The sequence below is a fragment of the Rhopalosiphum maidis genome, chromosome 2, assembly GCF_003676215.2.
Source record: "Rhopalosiphum maidis isolate BTI-1 chromosome 2, ASM367621v3, whole genome shotgun sequence".
Taxonomy (NCBI): domain Eukaryota; kingdom Metazoa; phylum Arthropoda; class Insecta; order Hemiptera; family Aphididae; genus Rhopalosiphum; species Rhopalosiphum maidis.
The window spans coordinates 77,338,742-77,363,391 of NC_040878.1; the positions used below are offsets into that span (position 1 = coordinate 77,338,742).

Below are 24,650 nucleotides of genomic sequence, written 5' to 3' on the forward strand. Positions count from 1 at the left end.
TATAATGTGTAAATCATTCATCAATTGCTTTTTGACAGAAGTATTTTCTTTGAGAATTAAAAACGTTTATTAGAAATTTCATTATAGCATTTTGCATTATAGCAAATTGTTAATTGATTAAATCAAATCAGCATCGCGTTCCCCTTCCTTTTATTATAAATCTTGTTGAACTATTTAGCTATATAATTCAAGTTCTCATAATTGTCTTATTAAAATACATATGTTTCATATTTGATGTCTACAACACGTATTACTAATAATATTATTAATATTCGATTACTGTTAAAAACGTTTTTGGTAATATTTGTATCCTCATAAACATGAACATTGAACATAGACACAAATTTAATTGTCAAAAACCAATAAATATTTTGTTATACAATATCTGAATAACAATAGTTTCAAAACTAAACTGTTATTTTATAGCAATATAGTCAGTTAGAAATTTGAATTATTTACGTTTGAAATTTCAACGGTTTACTGTTGTTTTATCCAAACTTTTAATGTAATTACCGGAATATGTTCATATAAATATATATATAATATATACTCAGATTTTATAAAGCTATAAGTATATAATATAAAACAATTAATCAATTACAGAAGTCAAACAAAAAATAAAAAATAAATGAAAAGAAAAGAAAAAGATCGATGTGAGTTATTAAGTTAAAATAGCTTAAGTATTTCTAACAACGTACGTGTATATAGGTGTATACTGTATATATATATATATTATATAAATAATGTTCTATAATTAAATATAATCCATAATGCGGTCCTTTTTACAAGTGATAAACTGACGTAAATTCCTTTAAAATATAATGTTATATATATATATATATATATATATTGGATTCTATATAAAATGTTTTTCAACTCAACTCTTTCGGCGTGACGACAATAAACGGCTTTATGGTGACCGTCGAGGGCTACATACACACCGACGACCACTGTTTCGTAGTTTATCGTTGTACGCTGTTTCGCGCGCATTGTTTATATACGTGATACGTAGTGTATAGTTTGGCGTCAGTTGGCCAAATAAAACAGTGTTAAACTCCTAGCACACGTGAATCATATAACAATATTTTAAAACGCTCTTGGCTAGCGGTGGAGAGGTTTTTACGGCGGCAGCGGCGAGACAGGATGTGAAAACTGCGATCGAGTATAGTGGCTGTTGCGGTCGGTCTGGCAGCGGGGGGTGGGTGGTTTACTACGTGGCGGTAGGTCGGGGCAAGGAGTTCCATATAAAATTCTCGGACAAAGTGGAGGGACACTGATTTAATGGAGTTGTGAAAAGTTGAACTGCGTGAAAACGTCAAAACCACAGTCGCGGTAACAGCTAGTAGCGGTGGTCGTGGCGATGATGGCGATGGTGGCGGTGGTGGTGGTGGTGGTGGTGGTGGTGACTATAGTCGGTGACCTGCGAGCGGTGTAGAAGACGATGTAAAAGAAGAAGAAGAAGAAGAAGAAGAAGAAGAAGAAGAAGAAGAGGGCCGCCCGATTCAGAGCTGTAAATTACCCGCAGTGTTTTCGCGTATATCCAACAACTAACGTCGTATATCATTGCAGTAGAACTTTTTGGCGGACGGGAGGGATTCCGGTCGCGTTGTGGCACTCGTTAAAGTTGCCGCCCCACGTGCGCGGGCGTGTGTGCGTGTGAGGCTATTATTCGGCATCGTATAGTACGGCCAGTGTAGTTCGGGTCACGTGTGTAGTTGTTGTGCTGATAGCGGTGGCGGAGGTACTGAGGTAGTTATAGTGTATGTGCGGGGAATGTGGCAGAGGTGATGGTGGTGCCGGTGGTGATGGGCGAGTTACGAGGTTTTAAGAGTTATGGAAAAAATACACTGTCGGATACTGAGCGGAAAATCCTCATTTAAAATATTGCAAAATTACAAAAAAATACAAATAAAATAAAACCAAATCTATTTGAGCCAAAGTTTTAACATCTATCGTACAGTTTCCGGTAGAATTAACATAATACACTTAAATTATATGCAATAGTAAGTTATGGCATTGTAAGGGCTTAATATATAGATAGACAAATTATATCGAAACTTGTATTATTCGTCGTGCATTTTTTTGTTCACGTGTATAGAAAATAGTCATATAAATATTATCAATAATATGTCTATAGTCCTATCGATATAGACATGGATAACAATAACCTTGATATTATTTTTATTATTTATTAATATTTTTCAATAATTGGATGAATTCAATCAAATGTATATTATACCTATTTAAACGCTTTTGATTAATATCATTTCTCTTGCTCTTTTAAATTATAAAATAATCAATAATTTTAATTTATTTTTTTCGTCAAGAGGATAAGCTGTTTTAAATATTTATATTTTCTTTGTAAATATATACATACCTATGTATTATATGCTTAATATTGTTGGACGTCCTATGCATATCAAAGTACAGGGCAACAAAATTAATTTTCATTCGAACAAAATTCAAAAGTATATTTGAAACAGTTTTATAATGTAAAAATGAACATATTTAATTTGCTTTAATCTTAAACAATCTCCAATTTACTTCAAATTTCGATAGTAGCAATTTTTCGACAACATGAACTAATTACCTATCAACCAACTAATTTTAGGTTAGGTTGCCCATTTGCCCATAATATTATATTGAGAATTGTGTCGTCCTATTGGTCGTGTATGAATATAATATATTAGCGTAAGTGAAATAATAATAGAATAATGTGTAAATCATAATATGTGCAATCATATTCAACAACTCGTATGTACATGCTCATTATATATCAATAACGTACGCGATAAGAAAAATGACTTTCTTTTACATATTTCCAATGATTATTCTTATATTGTACTCTTTCGTTTACATTTCAGTATGGTTATGTATAGATATAATCGTTATAATATACTTATTTTTTCTAATATACAAAGTATGATTTTAGTTTAGTGACATAATATCATCTGTTCTGAATGCATTTTAAAAAAACAAATATTTTTATACATAAAAGTAAGTTAAATTATTTTTTTTTTTCAATATGCTTGCTCATATTATGTTTTACATTTCACAGTACTGATTATGATATTTTGATTTTATTTTTTTAATTATTATTAGACCAACATTGAAGTAAGTTTTTAATAAATGCATAAAATTTGTATTATATCTAAACAAAAATTGATATGTAATTGACATAATATATGACATATAATAATATTTGACTCGACTATTCTTTTATAATGTTATTATGCATGGACGTTGTTTTTTTAAAATCAAATATGTACTTAGGATTAGAGAGTATTTAAAATAATATGTCCATTAAGTGAATTAACATTATTTGAGAACCCTTCAGTTCAAAACGAGTTTATAATAAAGTTTTCAGATGGATTATTAACATCAGGTTAACGTTATGATAACCGGAGGTGGGTTTATTAGTTTTCAGTCACAGAAAATCCCATGATATTAATGGGATTAATTTTAGAAAATCACAGTATTATATCGGATTAATGTAAGACAGATTTCATAATAGTTGGTTCAAGTCAAAGATGAGGATTTTAGATCATTAATTTTAATTCATTAATAGGCAGATCATAAAGCAAAAGCAAACTGTCTGAGAGAGAGGATACGTGCAATCTAAGACATTGCAACTCTATGTGCTGTTGAAATTGCTTTTGTTATTAATTTAATCTTGTACCACAAACTGATTTATTACTGCATTATTCAAAAATCGTCAATTTAATGGTGTTTATTAGCTAAAAACAATGCCATTAAATTGTTTAATAATATATACAACTGATCTATTCAATAACGGTATATGATGATATTATAATATACAAATCATACTTAGTAAAATACATTTTCGTTAATTAAAAATTAGTCCCTATTGCACGTATTAGATTTATTTAATTAAAATTAATTTCCATGAACGTTATGCACATTAATGGAAAATAAAACTATTTGTGCTCAATTAAATCGTACACACCATAATGTAAATAATATAATATTAATATTGAATCATTTAATTTATAAAAATATTAAATATTCAAATGTCTTATCTAAAAACAATGCATACGCTAAATGTAAATTTTAAACTACGATTTTTACATGAATATCTCTTTGACAAGGGTTCTATCTGAAATTCGTAAGATTCTTTTTTTCTTTGGTAACATAATTTGCTATTATAAGAACACGTAAATAATATATAGTTATATTTAAATTATGTGCATACCCATTTGTAATTTTATACCTACTTGGAGATATTGAACATATATATATATATATATAATGTGATTTTAAACCAACATGTAAACAAATATTTTTTCTTACATTTCCATAAAATAGTTTGAAATGTTTAATTGAACGGTTGCGGCCGAATGACTGAATTAGACTTGTAAAACAAATTAAACAATTAGCAAACTACATAATAGCTGAAAACTTTGTCTCGGTTTGACTTAAAAGGACACGAATACACCCCCAAAATTTTGAACCTACCCAAAATATCCCTATTCTAAATTTCCTCGCTTGTACGAACTACACAATAACAATAGAAACTATTGTTTCTCTACTTCCGACCATGTAAACGGAACAATATAAATACAGCAAGAACATGGTGCATAGTTTGTAGAGAGATATCTATACAAAATTAGCTAACTATCATTCTGAAAATTGCATTTAAGTTCATCACTTAATAGTTAAAATTTCCAATTCGTAAAAAATTGAATGAACTATAGTTACAATGATTTAATAGTGCTACAAATTATATTAGTTTTGTAATATATTATGTCGATAAATTTCTATCATTAAACAAGGTCAAATATTTTGAATCAACAACTCGGAAAAAATTCAAAAATCACAAACGGTAAAAAAAAATAACGATTTATGGATGTGATAAAACTAATTTGCGGTTTGATCAAAGCAATTATTGCTTGAAGTAAAAGTGTGACGTATGTGACCTTTATTGTATTAAAATTTTAGTAAAATACTTACTATGACATAACGTTTTTAAGACAAAATGTTCAGTACACAGTAGCCCAATTAGTGATGTACTGATGTGTATGCATCTCGTTTCGTTAATCCAGGCACAAACCAGTGCAATATACGTATATTATTATAATATGATGATACATATTTTAAAAACAATAATAAATAATTGTTTATTCGTATTAAAAATAAACTATTCTGAGCAGAGCTCGATGTACTATGCAGTGTAAAAAGGATACTGTTCAAAACTTAAATGTATACATACAATAATTAATGAGTTATCTTTTTGCTTGTTTGTAGTCATGAATATTATGAAATATAATGTGAGTATCGACGATCGTATTGCAATAATTAAACAGTTAGGTAGCTAACACAGTAAAAAAATCTACAATATTTGTAATAAAACCAATATGACAATAACTCGATAAAGCTAAAATGTTTGTATCGTAAAATTAGATTTATTTAAAGTAATTTACATGTGGAACTAAAACGTTATCATTTGCAGTACTAAATATCAGCATTATATTCAAACTATGAATGTTTTGCTTCTTTTTTTTTTTTTGGTTTAATGTTAATCATAAATATTACTCTGCAAATAACGCACATAATATTTATAAACTATTTGGTTAAAACTTTTATCAACAGCGTTTATATAGTATAATTTGTTTGTCAATGATAATAATTGCAAACTCAATAATATGTTTTCAAGTGGAGTACATCCTATGTGTTGCCAATTTAGTTGAAAATAAACTTTTTGACCCAACACTTAATTTTATCTAAATTGGCATTTGAGATACAACTTGCATTTAATTCTGATGGGTAAATACTGAATACAGTTGTATTTATCAAACTTACAGAACTATCTACATGTTGCTCCATTTCGATGATAACGTTATACAGGAAAAATGAATTGTTTTATATTTACAAAAATTAATTAACCATATCCATATATATATCTAAACAATTGTTTTTAGTTTCTGGCATCGTACATCGTTTGGCTGCAGTAAGTCAAAGAACTTCACTACGAGTATTTAATATATTTAATATTTAACAATAATATATCATTTTTGCAATAACTATTTTAATGCACGTTGTTACGTCTTATAAAGTGTTACACAATTTAATACAATAATAAGATACTTATTATATTATATGTTTATTTATTTAAATCAATTTAGACAATTTTTACTTTAAAAAATGATTTAACTTGTAGAAAAAATGACAAACATTTGTACTGTACGCATGTTTTATTTTATACACAAAAAAGTAAACTTATTATAACAATATTTATATATTACAGTTATTGAGTTACACATTTCAACTATTTAATACTAGAATGGTGATGATTAATAATTGAAAATAGTACTACGTTAAATTATAATAAATTTAATATTTTTTATTTTTTATTTTTTTTTATTATTAGTTATCTTATTTCCTTTATAAAGACAAAATATTTATAAAAATTTTTCAAGTTAATTAAGTTTCACCAAGATATCTACAGGTTAAATCCCAGCTTATCATACTAAGTTTTTTATTAGAACATTCTATATCAGACCTGTGGAGTTAATTCATTTTATACTTATACATTCTAGATAATATATATATACCTGGCCTAAAACTAGAATACTAAGTTAATGTAGTCAAATGATTTCTTTGACTGAAGGTAAAAATGAAAAATTAACACCACGAACATAATTTTTAAACACAGTTTTTTACCTAAAATTAAATTATACTATCGGTTTAATATAATATTTTATACTAATAAAGTAATAAAATATAATATTAATATAATATATTGGGTTAAACAGTTATTTTTAAAAAAAAACTTCTTAAAATTCAAACTCTGAACAAAAACAACTGTTCAACTCGAGCCGAATTGTTTTTTGTTCAGTATAATAATTAATCATAAAACTCAACAATATGTGTTATGTACTATGAAATTTTATATTAAGCAACAAATTTAATATTATATCTAGTTTGCATATGAAATATGCCTGAAAATATAATAAATCGATTGTTAACTCAACCGTATCGACGTAGAAGTGTCTCTTTTACAAGAAATCTAAACCATAGTAATCATTTTAAATGACATTTTTCCATTTTATCCCAGTAGCTTTTATAGCTAGACACCATATACATGCATCTTACATTTTAAAGATGTTTGACCATCTCTCATATTTCTCTAGCACGTTTGACGCCACTGTAGCGTGCAGTGCAATAAACCAAATTATTTGTAAAAACCTTAACATAATAAAACGAATATTTTTACGATACCATTTAGTACACAATAGTACCTCCAAATTCAGTTGTGGCATTTTGTTATATTGAAACATGTTGTTGTTTTGTTTAGACAGATTTCGCTTATATTGACGAATACAGAATAGCATTACTGTTTATAGATATCCTTTGTATGTGAAATTATTTATGATCTATTATGATATTCTATACACACACATATATTATATACGACCTTAAAATCATCTCAATAAGTTAATCAATTTTTATTTTTACTACCACTATATACTTTAAATTCGTATTTTAACGATACAATATAATTTTCGTATTTGAATCGTTTCTGTTTTCTCCCAGATTTGTTATTATAGTTATTATATATATTGATATTTTAATACTATTATTTTTTTTTTAGTATACCATGTCTAAATATAAAATGTAATATCAAACTTTATACTTAAATATGCTGCCTAGAATAGTTTTCAATTTAAGTTTAGTAAATATAAATTTTATATCAATGAGGATTAATTAATTATTTAGAAACATTAACATCGTATTTCAAATATTATATTATAAAGGAATGATATTCTCGAATGAAAATATTATAGTTGAAGTTACATTTAGTTTAATTTATTATGCAACTTGGAAATAAAACGACGCTAATAAGAACCTTTTTTTTTTAATCCCTCCGGCTTTTTACGACCAGTAAATAATACGCATATATTCGGTCAGCAAAAATATGTAATCCGGTTTGCTGCAAACTGTAATTTTTAGGTATGAGATTATGAATGAAAATTAAAAAGGAGATTTATTTAAAAAAATAATAAAAATAAACGATGTTAGGGCTTATTTGGGAACGCCTAGTATACCCAAATTAAATATTTACTTAATATAAATAGAGATTTTTTGACTGTGACTGTTGAGAGAAAATGATTAAAATCGTGATGACACTATGTATACCTACATAACTTTTTATGTAATATGAAAACAGTGTTTACGGTATTATTACTATAATTATTTTTAATATAACTTTGCATGCGCCTGGTATATGTACTTTTCTTTATATTTTTGAATAATATAGAAAATATGACAAAATATGTAAAATCGATTTTTCAAATCTAAAAATAAGAATATAATACTTGTCCGTTTCTTTTTCTATATCAATGATCTTTAAATTAAGTGAATTGTGTATTTACTATTTCGTTTTTGTTTTTTTGTTTAAAGCATCGTAAAATATGAAAATTACACGCCTATAATAAACCACACACGAGTTTTAGCGTTGTTATTCGGCGATAAATCCGTCTGAAGTATGTCTAATTAAAATATTAATTTATACATTGTCTAGGAATTTAGACTGGCGTTGTCGGTGTATGTGAATGACCGAAGAGTAACAAATTGACATGCGGTCATGTTGGCTATACCCGACTAAGCTGACCAAAATTTGTCGCCCTCCATGAATCGCTAAAATCTGTATCACGTGGCAAGGCAAAAAATACCGAATAGTTCGGTTGCGATACAATCTGACCGCATATTCGCCGCCTACATTGTGTTTTCTTAGCGGAATACTTTAAGGATATCGCCTACACGAGACAGTATTTATTTGGGACAGGCGTGGTTAATTTCCCCGGGGTAGCACTCTCGAGGGGCTAGGGAAACACTTTTGGTTCCTAGTTTATTTTTTATGACCATTAAGTATGGTGTGTAACCGTCACAGTGACGTTCAGCGTGTGCAGTTAGTAAATTTGTAATATCTTTATTGTTCTGTTCGACATTTGACTTTAGCCGACTGATTATAATATGTCGTCTTATTTTATTATTAATTATTATAGGTATTTGGAGCACCAAAAACTATACTTTTTCTGATAACATTTCGATACAAATGTCATTCGATTTATTTGGGTAGCGCTTATACAAAAATATATTTAAATACATTTATTTATTATTACATCATAATATCGCTACTACTCAATATGGATTTATGTTTCATGATTTTAATTAAATTTAAAATAAAAAATTTAAATTTATATAAAATTAGATCTTCTAGGTCCTTTTTGGAAAGAACTGATAACAACTGTGATTTGTTAATTTGTGTATTTCCCGATGAACTTAAAGATTTACTAGTTCGTAACGTGATTATCCTATTGTGTTTCTGAAATAAGTTTTGATTTTCCGTTGTGTGGAAAACGATTTCTCATCCGTACTTGCACTTATTGCTAACATGGCAAATATTTTTAAATATATAAATACTGATTCGTATATTTTTTTCATCGCATAAATTCAAATCATCAATTGCATTCGGTAGCAAAATATAAAAACAATTTTTGAATTTTTTATCCCAAAATTAGGATTATGCTTTTGCAACAGAAAAACTATTTTATGATATAAGCTTTTCATAAAATTCGAAAAGATTTTTAAACCTTGAAATTTGTTCATCTGTCGGATTATCTTTTGTTGGTAAAAGACATTTAAAACTTATAAGTAGAGTTTTATGTTTTAAAAATCCATCAGAAAAACTATTAAGAAATTAATCAATCTACGGAATAAAAATTTAACATCTATAGTATTCTCCAATATTTTCTGCTAGTATTTTCCACCGCTTAGTTTGGTGTTTTGTTAATCTAAGTGTAGATACATATAATAGCTAAATTTAGAATAGTGAACAACTTGTTGTGCCTCTATAAACAATTGTTTAAATTCATTAACAGCATTAGTTCTAAGCCGAAGAAAAATAGATACTACCTTATCTATACTTGGTTAACTACAGTAGAAAAATCTATAACCATCATTTGAAGTATTTTGTTTGATGGTAAAGTATAAAATAATTATTTTTCAAAATGATAAAAAAAAAAAAAAATACTTGATGTAGATTAACGAACTCAAAGTAAAACATACCCGATTACAGTTTTTTACAGTCACACGATTGAATTTCTTTCAACGCTGTCAACTGGTAATAAAAATTGATTGAATACTATTATTGAATCGTATCTTTCAACATAATATTATCTAGTTGGACGTGGTTGCACAAATTTAGTTTTATTAATATCAAGTTGAATTTTTTTAAACTAATTTGACGTTTTGGTAGTGTTCAAAGACGCGTATATACTCATTCTATAACTATTCTTGATAGATACTACACAGTACAGGACCGACACGAACACACCATTTGCTAAGCCAGTAGCGTCGTCACATTGGTCTCAAAATACTTTATAACGTAACGATAATAATATTCGGCAACAACGAATATCGTTCACTCTCTTCCCTTCCGGCAGCACCGACATGTACGTGTGTAACGTCATCATCGTCATCGCCGTGCCTACGACCGGCGGTCGGTTTAACCGTATACACTGTGTGCAGGTTGATTGCGTGTCCGCGTCGCAGCGATCCGTATACAATTATATCGGTGGTCGCGACACTTGTAGTGTGCGGTAGTCTACACGCGGTATACGGTTACAGTGTACAGATACGAAACCCGAGTCGGTCCTGCAGGCGGTTAGCAAATATTCGTACACGCCGCGTATATTACGCGTACCATGTCGCGTCCGCCGGTCCGTGTCGGTTTACACCGTCCACTGCGAATTAATGCGGCCCGCTCAATCGTCTATGATCGTCAATATCGCCCGTGATTGTGTCAATACGATGTGTTCGTGTTGTACCGTCATAGGTGCCTGTAATCCATCTACATCCGGTAGTAAACAACACGGTATGCGGTGTTCAGTGTTATGGGGGGAGGGGGTGGGGTAGCCTTGCACAACGACACGGCGGTTATTCGTGTAAACGCGTATCAGTTGTTGACGTAGGCCCGTAATGTACTCGCGTCATTCGATAAAATGTATTATATTATCAGTAAGCCAGACGAAAAGGTAGGCAGAGGAAACAACGAGCAGATCGAACTATCCTCTTGCGCGGTGTCAAGCCTTGTAACAAAGCCTTCGAGTTTTGCCCGTACCCCTCTCGAATACTCCAGTCGGTATAGTGTCTGTAACAGTAATTACTGGTTAATAATATTAGAAATTAATTATAGCGGCTTGTTCGGAAATCCTCGACTTTTCATCGTGTGTCACAACGAAATCCGTACGATTTCTACACTAACCGACGTATGACGAAAATAGGTACATAAACATAATAGTATACAGTAAGCATATTATTGTTTTACGGACTTAATGAAAACAATATAGACGATTCGGTAATAATATATTATGGTAACATTGTAACAATAACATAATGTCGATATTTCTATGGAATAAAAGAAAAAAAAACCATTAAATGCTGACGAATAACGATAACGTGATTCCTATTGTAGGTACGTGTTATAAATTAAAATTATTAATATTTTTGAATATAATATGCTGTTACAGCTATTATAATCAAATATGCAGACGAGATACAAGAAGGCAAATGTACAGAGGTAGTATATTCTCTAATAAAATTCAAATTTAAGCATTCAACCTTGGGAATATTTTATGATTTAATTAACATCAATATCGCTGGTCCGTGTTTTCGAGGTATTTTATAAAGATTTTGTGAGAACATAATTTAGGTATTGTATTGCCTTATATTACTGATATTTTACACTATTTACTTATTATAAATTATAATATGTTTATTGTATACGTCTTAAAACCTTAAATATTATAAACTTTAATTTAATGATTTTATTAAAACGTATTAAACAAATTTGAGCAGATATTTTTTTTTATTTTAAATTGTATTATATTTCAAATACTTTATAATCATATATCGTAATATTTTATGTTAATGATTAACCTTAAATTAAATTTTTCATTTTTAAAATTCAAATTTCATTCAAAAGTCAATAACATAAAACTATAGAACAACAATTATTTATAATTGGAAGGATTAATTTCTAGTTTAGGATTATTAAAAAGTCGAAAGTAAATTTAATAACTAATAAGTTTTAATGCCCCACGGGGATAGTATTCGAAGTGATTTTTAGGTTATGGCCTATGAAGTAGAATCTCATTATTATGTAATTATTAAAATCTTACGATCTAATATATTTAAAAGTTTAATTTTTAAACTGTTTAAAATCATAATTTTTTTTTAATTTCATCGTTAATTTATATTTTGAAATGCTGAATGAATTTCAAAATTAATATTATTGTAATAGGGTGGCAAAAATAAAATGTTTTTTTTTTTTTATCGATGGTTTATATTATATTATAATAGAAATAAATTATATTTTTTTGTAAATCTATCAATTTATCAAAAAATAATTTTACTTGTCTGTTATAACTCATAACGATTATAATAGTAATAATTTAGTAACATTTTTATTATTTTAAGTACCTACCCCATCTACTACTGTAATTCTCATCGTCATTTTTTATCGATACAATAAATGTCAATAATTTTTTAGCTACCTACCTATTAAAAACGGAGGATTCGTCCCGAGTTTTTAAGAGACGCACTTTAATGTAACCTAATTTTATGTGAAAAAAGTTTACTCTGAACAAAAAAAAACCTTGATTTAGAACCTTTTAGTATTGAACCTACAAGCTGTATCCAATTTTAAACCTATGTATAGTAGGGATATGTAAAACTTTTGGAGCACGACTGCTCCGTGAAAAAGTGTTGGCGGGAATACTAAAAAAAAATAAAACTGATAATATAACACTGAAATCTTCACCTACAGTTTATTGCGTTTTCCATTCGGAATCTAAATTTAATTACGAACAGCTCTGAATAAAAAATGTGTACTATTTCTTGGAAACATTCAACTACTAACGGTAAAGTATCGCCCAACACAAAAAATTTATTGTCGTTGACAGTTTAGTAAGACTTCGGTAATCATTATTTTTCTTACATGAGTCATATGTATGTATATTGTATAAACATGCGTAGAATATGATTTACTTTGAACACAAGTATACAAGTATACGGCATACGCGATGCAGTGTGCATAGTACTAAGAATGTTTCCGGGCAGTTTTTAAGACTAAAACTGACGTTGAATATAAAATAAGTATATTTGTTACATTCTCTATAACAAATTGTTATGTGCCTGTTACAGACGATATTGTTATTCATTCTTATTATATATATGGTCTAATCTTTGACTGAAATTTACGTTGGAATTTATATATTAGTGATATGTTTATGCGTTTAAGGTCTGTTATTTTCGAAATGTATAAATCATTAAACAAAATATTACCCAAAATTGCATGTGCCCTGTATATAATGTACGTTGTATAAATTAATTTCTCAATATGGTTTAATATAATATGGGGAAGCTTTGTACGAAAGAAAATGTTAGAAAACATTTTATGGATTATTTAGGTCTAAAACTATTTCAATACAATGCCAATGTTTTTAAAATTAAAAAAAAATCCTTAATGTAAATAAAAAATCGAATTATCTATTAAACAAAAATTCTATTGCGATAAATAAACTTTAATTTTAAGTATTTTTTTCTTTCGCTTATTATATTATGAAAATGTATGTATATTTATCACTTGAAAATTGTAAATATTTTAATTTTACAAATTTTATGACAACTCATTTACCCCAACACAATAAACTTTGTGTATAGGAGTAAATTTATAATAATGTATTACAAAAAAAAAAAAGTTTGAGAGAACGAAACGACACTTTCAAAAATTTCATATTTACTATACCTAGTTGAATAAAACCAATTAAAATAAACTTTATTTTTTGAAAAAAATAATAATACAATATTAATGTTTTCATTATAATTTAATATGATTTTGTACCATTTTTGAGTTAGTTTAAATTAAATTTAAAATACTTTTTTTATTATGAATGCATACACAAATTGTTAGAAAAGTATTTTGTTTAGTAAAACGCGAGCGTAAAAGAGTTCCCGTTCCGCTATAAAACTGTTATTGCTAATTTTTTTTATTTAGTAAACTATGAAATTTCAGGTTTATAGATTTTTTGCATGCTGAGCAAAAAAAAACATAACTCCATTTACGGTAGACAAATACGCTTGAAGAAAAAAACCGTCTATAAAATGTACAACACACCTGCTGTAAAGTGTAAACATTTAATTTTCGTTATGTTATTATTGTTATTATTATTATTAATAAATATTGAGGAAATATTAAAGTTTTTAAAGTTTATACTGTATAATAGAGTAATACAATGATTACTTAATGGAATATAAATTATAGATTTGATATTATTTTTTCACTTGTTCCGTAAAATATTTACTATTTCTCAGCACGTGTTCTATTATAACATTATCATAAACTGAACTAAACACAATACCTTTATATTATAATTTCAACCAATGAGTTATTGAGTTGTATTTAGTTAGTAGGGAAACCTATTAAAATATATTATTTTGTCGCTTAGTACAACGCCACTACCGTCTATATAATTTCATTGGACATGTTATAATTAAATACATGCCAATGCTCAGGTAGACAATATAGTTGTGTGTACTTACTCCAGAAACAATACGACTATAATTTAATAATAATCTTACCGTTTTAATATCAATCTAATAAAACATTTGCATAATATTAATATATTATCATAAAGATGTATTAATATTGTTTCATTAAATGACAAACAATCAAAAATATTTGACTTACTATTATTTCACACATTAATTATTGAAAAATATCTCGCCAATAAGACTTTTTAAAATTATACTAAGTGATATTATAAATATTATTTTGTTACATCAACTTTATCTCTAGTTAGTAACTACACCTACCTATACGTAAATAAATAAGTTTTAATTTATTCCGATGGTCATATTTTGTATATAAATTAAAATGTTCTTTATTTGTTTTTTACTATTATCCGAGTGTATATATATATACTATCATATTTATGATTAGTAATATATATGTATATAAAATACAAAGTGGACAATAAACCCATTGAACGTCGACATGGTTATTGTCAGTTCAAACCGTTCATAGCATATTCTTATAGTTATAATATATAAATTAAATACGTTTTGACTCTATTTATGCAAACAAAAATTCACAAAACATTGTATATTCTAATTCCTTATGTTAATTAAAAAACATAAATGCCGTAATATTTTCATTGTTGGAAAATTAAAACATTATTTTTCAAGCGCATTCTTCACTGATCAGTAAACATATTCCCTCTTTAAAAAAAAAAAAATAAATAAATAAAAATGGCTTGTTGCAATATATTACTACTCACTTTGAAGTCGAGATACCACAACATCTGTATAGGGAATGATCATAAAATACAGTTGAAATATGTGTCACTTACAGTTCTAGTTCTATAAGGTATTTACAATGCGAAAATACTGCAATTATGTAACCGGATAAACAAATTAATTAAAACCCAATAAAATAAAATTTATAAATTAACATTTTTCTCGTGATATTTTTACGCATTGGTCTTAAATGACACAAAAATAATAAAATTTAAATCCCATTACTATCTAAAGTTTGATTTTTTTTTTTTTTTATGCGTCATCGCATTTTGTAAACTATATGTTTAGAAGTTAGTTATGATTTTATGTACATACTCTAATCTAATAATACTATTTAATTAATAACTATTTTATTTGCTTTAAAAAAATCTTGATCAACAAAGAAAATAATTTTTTACAGTATTTCAACGTGTAATTCAAGATTGAATGACGCAAAAGAAACAATGTTTATATATTTGAAGTTGCTGCAAATATATATTTAGTAAATAAAGTGTTGATGAGTGTGTTTTCATTTTTATGTTTGATTAAACATTTAAATTGATCAATATTATATTAAGATTTGAGAGTTTGATTTCTCTGTTTCTTTGACATTTTATGTATACTTAATAAAATTATTTATTAGTATATTAATGTTTTTTTTTTTTTTTATAAAAATATTCTACGGTTTATGTTTTTATTATTTTTTCTATATTTATACATTTTGTTTAACGCTCTACGCATTAAAAAAAAATAATAGTCGAATACATTTTTATGATATTAAAATGCAGAATTGAAATGAAATATGACATAAAAAATAATAAGCTACGGGTTTCACAAGCATAAACCTATAATATAATAAATCGTTAGTTTTTATTCTGTATCAATTTTAACCGTAAGCAATTTGACCAACTTAACTATTTTACATGATTATCAAGTTAACCGGAATAGCCACAGATTCACTGTTTGGATAAATATGAAAAGGATTTTTTTTGTACTAATACACGAACACCGCGCACGTGTAAACTAAGTTATTTAAGGCTAATAATGATTGAAGTGTATGTTTAAATACACTTGGCTCACGGTTGTTTGGTCAAGAATTATTAGCATAGCATATATATTCGTCAATTCTCTAAACGGATGTGCAGACGTTGATCAGTTCACAGGTCTCGGGAGTGCAATCAACACAACTGTGGGAACCTTTTTTTTCCGCGTACCCTTTAGCTACGTTGGGCCATTCGTTGGTAAATTGAAAATGGAAATTCGTTGGAATCAGAAAATTTGAATGGATCTACTTCAATAACAATTTAAATTTGTTACGTTTTTTCCCCCACTTTTCCTCATAGCTTTCAGAAAATATAAGTATATCTCTATTAAGGCTATCCCGAATTCAACAAAAGTTAATCGTAAAACTCTAGAAAATATGTATTCACTGTTCGTCTAATCCGTCAGCCGAGTATATAATATAAGTAAATTAGTTTTTGTGAACGATATAGGTGTATTTCATTCACCGTTATATATAATGAAACACCTTGGTGAAAGATTTATAAACTATTTTCCTCACTTTTCCCGTGACTGTGATACAATTTGAATATATAATATATTATCATATTTTTTTTTCCATTCTATGCCGTTAATTTGGTCTCAAAAAAGTTTTTCCATTTGTTGACCCGACCGACTGACGAAAAACTTGCTTTTAATTTTACTTGTATATACCTCCCCACGTCTCTCTTTCAATTTTCTACCCTCCATTCGCTGGCCAAGTAGATGAAGAAAATTTTTCAATTCCAACACTATGTATCGGACTAACTCAAAGAATACTCTCTCTCTCTCGACAACTTTTATAATTAATTGTTCTACATTGTATATTTATAAAGTGAACAAATAATTTGCGAGCCTGCAAATAAGCAGAGAGAAAACCTCAACATCGGGTTCATGATAATCGATCGAATACCGTGATAAACCCAAAGGTCCGTGGGGACAAACTTTTCGAAAGCATTTTGTACCCCTCAGACTAGCTTTTGTCTGTATAATATTTATGTGCTTGAAAAATAAGTTTTTGTCCGATCGGCCGTTTGCGAAACTGTGGAAATTCACTAGGAACAAATTTCTAGGGTAATTTATGGCTAGGGACGAAAATCGCCCCCATCTTTTTAGCACCATTCGCTATTTTACAATCCATATTTTTGAACTTATTACCTACAACCGTGAAACTGTACAAAATATAAAGCCTATACGGTACATAATATACTATCGATTCAAGTTTGATGTAGTATTTATTTACCTACAATAACATTGTATTTGAAATATAATAAAATTATCAATAAAATATAATGATCTTGAAAATTTTAAATGTAATACTACATCGCTGTTATACTTATTATTATAAACCATTATAATATATGTTGCGTTTATTTACATAAAGTCCAATTATTAAAGAAGACTGGTGTATATATATGAAAAATAATAACCTTGTAGTGTTCTATAGAAATAAGCACTACCAAAGAACACTGTGTCGTTCGACTCCCGCGGTATTTACTTCAAAACAGTTATATAGCCTGGAGTTGGTCCAATTTTTTTGGTTTTTCTTGCTTCTTATTTGTCTGTTTCTTTTATTTATTTACCAGTAGACTAGCAAGATCAATATTCTCAATTGAATTTTCACCAGACTGTTATTTTGAAAATTTTAACGAATTAATGTCTTATATAATTGAACTAAACAAATGTAAATGAAAAGAATATAAACTATCTGATTTCACAAACGATTTGACAAGAAAAAAAATTTAGATTTCTGTATAAAATAAATTACATTTCATCTTTTAAATTCCCATAAATATGTATAAGGCGAGAATATCGAAACAAGTAATAGAAACGTTTAATGTTTTGTGAAAAAAAAAAAAAAAACAATTTTATGATATTAGTGATTATAATTATGCTAAAAAATTACATTTCACATTATATCTTTCACTTATACGGATATTGTATAATAAGTTATAACAATACAGTTATACAGTTCGAGAAAATGTATAAAATAATTATTTACTCACTTTTTTTATAGAAAGTTATTTCGTGCATGGTACTTACCAATACTATTAATTATATTATATATATTAATAAAATATATTATACTATACAATCAGTTTAAATATTATTTAAACATGTTGAGCCAGTATAACACAATCAATAGTGGTGATTATTCATATCAAATGTAAACAACGGTAATATAACCTAATATATGCGGAGAGAACTTGATTGATTCGATAAACGTTATATTTCAATGCATTATAATATTTGACTAAATCAAATAGACCGGATAAACGGTACTCTATCTACTTGAATTACCTTCTCGGATATATCAGACTTGATAATACTTCATAATTATTTAATCTCTATTTCTCATCCCCCCCCCCGTTTTTTTCCAATGATTATTGATAATCACGATCACGATATTTTAAATTAAAAAATAATGGCGTAACCATATTGAAATGAAAATGTCAAAGTGATGCGAGCAAGCGAATGAGCGATTACAAAGAAATCGCATACAATCGAGCTCAGAATCGTTTTTCGAATCACCGTGCTCACACATATGGGCACCGTTTTTATTAAATCGCCCGAAAACCTATCGGTATATGACGGTGACCATCTCGTTCGAATAACTCCGATCGACCGACCCGTTGGAATAGCTTTATAACATCGTACATTACTGTCTATAATACTCTGGTCCCGCAGAATTCGCCGTTTCGCCCGTCCTTGACGACGTTAATTCATTCCACGCGCAACACGACAAAATTATAATATAATCCGCAAACGGTATAATACGGATATGGTACATAAATATTATATTATATTAATACATTTCGAGACCTGTTGCCACCGCATTGTCACCTAGAAACCCTTTCTTGGACTGGCGGTGCGGTGCGGCGCGAGGTTCGTAAGGTGATGATCGGATTATTCGAATGCCTGCTGCGGTGCGCTATTTAACAATTAATTCACGCGCGTACCGTGCAGTGATGCGAGTTCAGGGAACGCGCATTCGAGAAGGTAACGAAACATAATATAAGTCCGCGTCTTCTGTGACGACGCTCTGTCTGTACAAAGAGTTTTTAAAAAATAAGTATGTGAGTAATCGTTTTATGAATTCGATAGAATTAAAATCTATGTGTTTCTCGCTTAATTTTGGTGTATATCAATAATATCGATATCGTCTCTGTACCAGTAGTAAGATATGACTTTAGACCTGTAGTAAATATAAAAATAAACGTTTAAGATAACAATAAATGTATCATTTAGTATTCGTAATGCTCAAATTATAGTGAATGGTATCCGTACCTCTTTTAATATCTATTCGAATCGACATTCGTCAGACATTCCGACTGAACAGCTACTTGTATTTTAATTACTATTAATAATCTTATTATTGATGGGCCACAGTTATCCACGACTGATGGTGTCGTCTTGTTTTAACTTACGGAATATAATTGAGTTGCTGTCGTGTTCGGCTGCAACTTTATTCTCGTTTTCATTGAATTAAAATATATATATATATAAGTTTAGCTATTTAGTAATTAGTAATATATTGTAATAGCTAAACCGTCGCGTTTCGACAACCTATCACGGTCGTTAGAAATACATTTATTCCGAAACAAGAATACCATATTTTTTTTATCTGACAATATTAGGGATGATGTATAATAAACATAATGTATGTGTAGAAATGACGAGAGTCTTTATTAGTTTTAGAAATGTATCGTTTCACCAAATGTGCTCCATCTTTACGGACAAATCGTTGTCGACACACACAGTATTTATACAATAATGAACCCGACCATCTTATTTGATTATGTTTTCACGCCTTACCCTCCACACCGCCACTCGACACTGAACATCCCCGCTGTGTGCGATATTGCGTACCTGTGTATAGGTATAGTTATTGCCGCCACTCCCGCGCGCAGACGACGACAACGACAATTACTCGGCGAAAACGTCTCGGTCGGTACGCTGCAGTGTACACACGTCAAAAACACCCTTTTCTCGATATTGTCGAATAGGGGTGGCAAAGAGGGCCCAACGTCTTAGGGGGCGCGGCTCGCGTAAGCGCGCATTTATCATTTCTCGCAGAACGGCCTCCTGTGAATACGTAGTATAGAAGCGTTTTGTCGCCTTTTTTTTTTTTCCATGTCACCGAGCGGGTTTAATAACAATAATAAATCCGTACACTCGCAACGCGCTACTTCCCCTCTCCTCCGTCCCCGCCCTACCAGCCGTCGCCGAGAAACGCTTTCCGACGACTTTTACGCACGTCGTACCTGTTACGCCGATCACGCCGCTGCTGTCACGCTCTTCATCTCTAACAAATGGAACCGACCGAGCACACATATACGTATATTATATATACATATGCATATATCATATCATATCGTATCATATCATATTATAATGAATGATTAATAACGCGTCTGCTCTACGCCACCTCTATATACCTGTAATACCTACACCGCCACCTCTACCGTCGCCTCCTCCACAATTTCCTCCAGTGTCGCGTGTACGTATATATATATACTATTCTCTAACCGAGTGTGTCTTTTTACAGGCAAACTGGCGACGTACACGCAGAGACCGCCAGCGTCTTCGACGCCGCCGTCGGCCATGCGTCAGACCGACCGCACGTCCTCCACCCCCGGAAACGGTACCGACCAGCTGTACCCGTTTTTCGATTACTACGTGCCCCGCAACATCACCACTACGATTGGCCAGAGCGCATTTCTCCACTGCAGAACCGAAAACTTGAACGACAAATCGGTAAGTGATACAACGACGAATAACGGAACAAAAATGTACTCGGGAAAAATTGTTCACGTTATTTCTAATTTTTGTCGGCGCGGTCGCTGGCCATTGAAAACAATTCTGATTATAGGCCTAAATGTGATACCTATAGGTACTGCATTACAATAATTTATAAAAATACCACAATGAATATACGTGATATGTAAGTACATATACACACATCAAAGTCATCAGATTAATTATTGTCATCACTGAACTTGACCATAGGTATAATGTATAACACTATATTATAAAATCGAATAAACAAGAAAAACGTAATTATAATAAAAATTATTTCTGTTGGCGATTTCGCAAACTGAAATAATGTATTTAAAACGATTAAGCACGAATAATAATTGCTTTGAAAATAAATTAATATTAATATATACGGTTAAAATCCTATTAAAATAATAAATAACCAGTGGGTCTGTATAAAAAAAATGTGTATATATATATTTTTTTTTTTTAAATTAGGTACCATTGATAATATCTAGTACTTATTAATGATTATTTAAAACAATGAATTTATCTATTTCATATATGTTTTTAATTTTAAATAAATGAATTATTATAATCGCATAATAAAAGCGAATACTCTATTTCCATAACCGATATATTATATTTAATGTATTATCCATGACTAACTCGCGTAGCATAATATTAAAACCACACGATTGTACGGTCAATCGCATTAATTATATTATTTTATATCAATAATATTAATTAACAACAATGTCAAGAATGCGCGTTATTTTTAGAGTCAGAGTAGGTGGTTCCAACGAACCCGTTAAAATTTAAAATCTCAAACCCCTGTTCATATTGTTGATATACATACTTATATTCGAAGCCGGCCGCGGACTTAAGATTGAGCGAGGCCTGGAGCAATTTGTTTTTTGTACCTTTTTCGGTTCAGCACTCGTTCACTGAGATAACTGACGAGTTACGCACCCCCCTCTTCCAATCAATCAATACATTTTCATACAAATATGGACCAATATCTAAATTAAAATAAAAACTCTTAATCTAATGTTTAGTAAATAAATGTTTTGTTTAACTCCAATTTAAACTTTTCTATAACTATTCTGATTTCACGTGCGATAATACGTCAATCGTCACTGGACACTGGTGTTTTTCTATTTCATCACGCTCCCTTTGAACCTACCACCCCTCTAAAGGAAGGTCTAAGGTGATGTCTCAGAGTATAATATTTTTTAGCACGAGGCCCAAGGTGTCACGCAAAATACAAATGCGCGAAGCCCGGGGCAGGGTCCCCGCTCGCCACTACCTAAAGCCGTATTATCTGCGGCTATATTGTCTACATAGATACTCGTTAACATAAAAATATGTTTTTCAATTCTTTGTGCGGTTTGGATTAAACATAAAGACAATACCGTTTCGTGGCGGCTGAATGTCGCAGTCGAATCGTTAGACATTTTTAATTGCAGATAAACTTAAATTGTTTTTCATTCTGTAAACATATTACCTTTTTTATTTTTATTGTCGTTTTCCCAATCAGACGGCAACTACTACTACCGTCAACCACGAAACAATAACAATTTGTATTTCGCTGATATTCCATTCTGAGCTATCTGTCGCGTTTCCTCTGCGAGGGAAAGATGCAAAATACAAATGCACCCGTACAAACGTTATCAAATATCACTGGCTCTTAATAACAACTAAATAAAAGCATTTATATATATAATTGACTATACAATTTGTGTCTATATCATATCGAACGAATTAGAGCCGACCTAATTTAATTATTTTATTTATTTAAGAAATTGAACAATATACGTAGTTAGCCGTTTTCCACAATCCGTCTTGAATATATTTGCAAAATAAATAAATACAATACCTTGAAAAATCCAAAACTTTTAATAATTTACATAAAATTATATGTAAATGTATAAAACTTGTTCCGTGAAGTTCGATCAAATGTTTTCAATCAATTTTGTATGTTGATTGATTTTTTTTTTTGTCGAAGTAAGATTCATTCATAAAAACATAAACCATATTTTCACACCTCAAAAATGTATGTAGTAGATATAGGTACCAAAAAAGTTTTTTTATTTTTTTAATCAGAGAGTAGTAAAATGTAAAATACAGGCGAACTTGTTTGTTTTTCTTTTCATTATTTACAACTGTCGAACGAATGGTTTAAAAGTAATTTTACTTTTGTAGTTTTTTTTTTTTTTTTACTGGTAAAAGAAATATAAGAAAATGCAAATTCTGATATTATTAATACTATAGTTTTTACTTCTAAAAACAAAAAATAGATTGATTAAAACACATTTTAACAATATATTTATTCAAACTGTAATTTCTTATAGTTTTAATATTAAAATTATAGTATGACTTTTTTATTATAATAATTATTAATACCCAGAGTTTTAAAGATCATAACTTTTTACTTGTTATTTTAAACAATTAAAAATATCAATTCATAATGTATTATTTAATTTGAGTATTATAAATAAATCTTTAAATACTTTTATTCGTTTCGTAAATTTTATAAAATCATAAAATCATAAATTACTGCCCGCTGTCTCTAATTATATAATTAGTACTTTAATTCCTTCGGGCGTAACACGTTTCGCCCAGGTATCTATTTCGCCCAAACTAGTTTAGATCAATTTAAAATTAAGTTGGCAATGATTCAGTCAAATATTATTCTCGAAAAAGTTTTTTTTCAGTTCATAAAAATGGCACATTTAACAATTTTAGTCCACAATAAATAAAAATGGTCATTGAAAAACGAATGAAACGACTCGCACGCATTCGTCGTAAACAGAAAACTCGCTGAATTACATGCCCATAAACTAGGAATAAATGTACTATCCTCAAAAATATAATTGTTTATTAAACAATCACAATATGTTGTTCCTTAATCGTCAGTAGCGCTTTATTCTGGCATCAAATCGTTACCAAAACAATCTACACTTTTTCAGAAAAACTATATCCACATCATCATCAGTGACGCACACTCCAATATAAATAGAGGTAGCGTGTCCAATAGAAAATATGCCACCTACCCACCAAATCACTTTCAAAAACAGACCCATGGAGACTTCAACCTTACACCCCCCCCCTCTTAAATTTATATTCATTAGGGCACTGTTACATACTAAAGTATAATAAAAAATGGAAATTAGTACAATAATGTTTTTTCTGTATACTGCTATTAATTACAGTGTCTATGTCAATTTGAATATCTTTTTCGCACGAAAATACCATTAAATTTTCAAGCCGAAAAATGCAGGGGTAGCGAGTTGCAACTCTAGAACCTTCTAGTATGCGCAACTGTATCCTATCTTAATTACCTTTTTGGGATCGAAAACTTATCTGATTCTCTGTAGAGCACATCATACCTACTAAATGGTGTTAAAATATTATAAAATAATGTACAACAATATTTTACTGAACCATTGCTAACTTAATATAGCTAGTAAATATTTAAAATTGATCTAAGT

General features: G+C 29.4%; 1 protein-coding gene across 1 annotated transcript in view; it reads left to right on the top strand.

Moving 5' to 3' along the window:
* Window positions 1-24,650, top strand: part of LOC113553920 (inactive tyrosine-protein kinase 7-like) — a 198,883-nt gene that overhangs the window by 100,590 nt on the left and 73,643 nt on the right. The window contains exon 2 of the mRNA XM_026957512.1: window positions 20,948-21,156. Coding sequence (XP_026813313.1) covers window positions 20,948-21,156 — 209 coding nt within the window. The remainder of the gene's footprint in view (window positions 1-20,947; window positions 21,157-24,650) is intronic.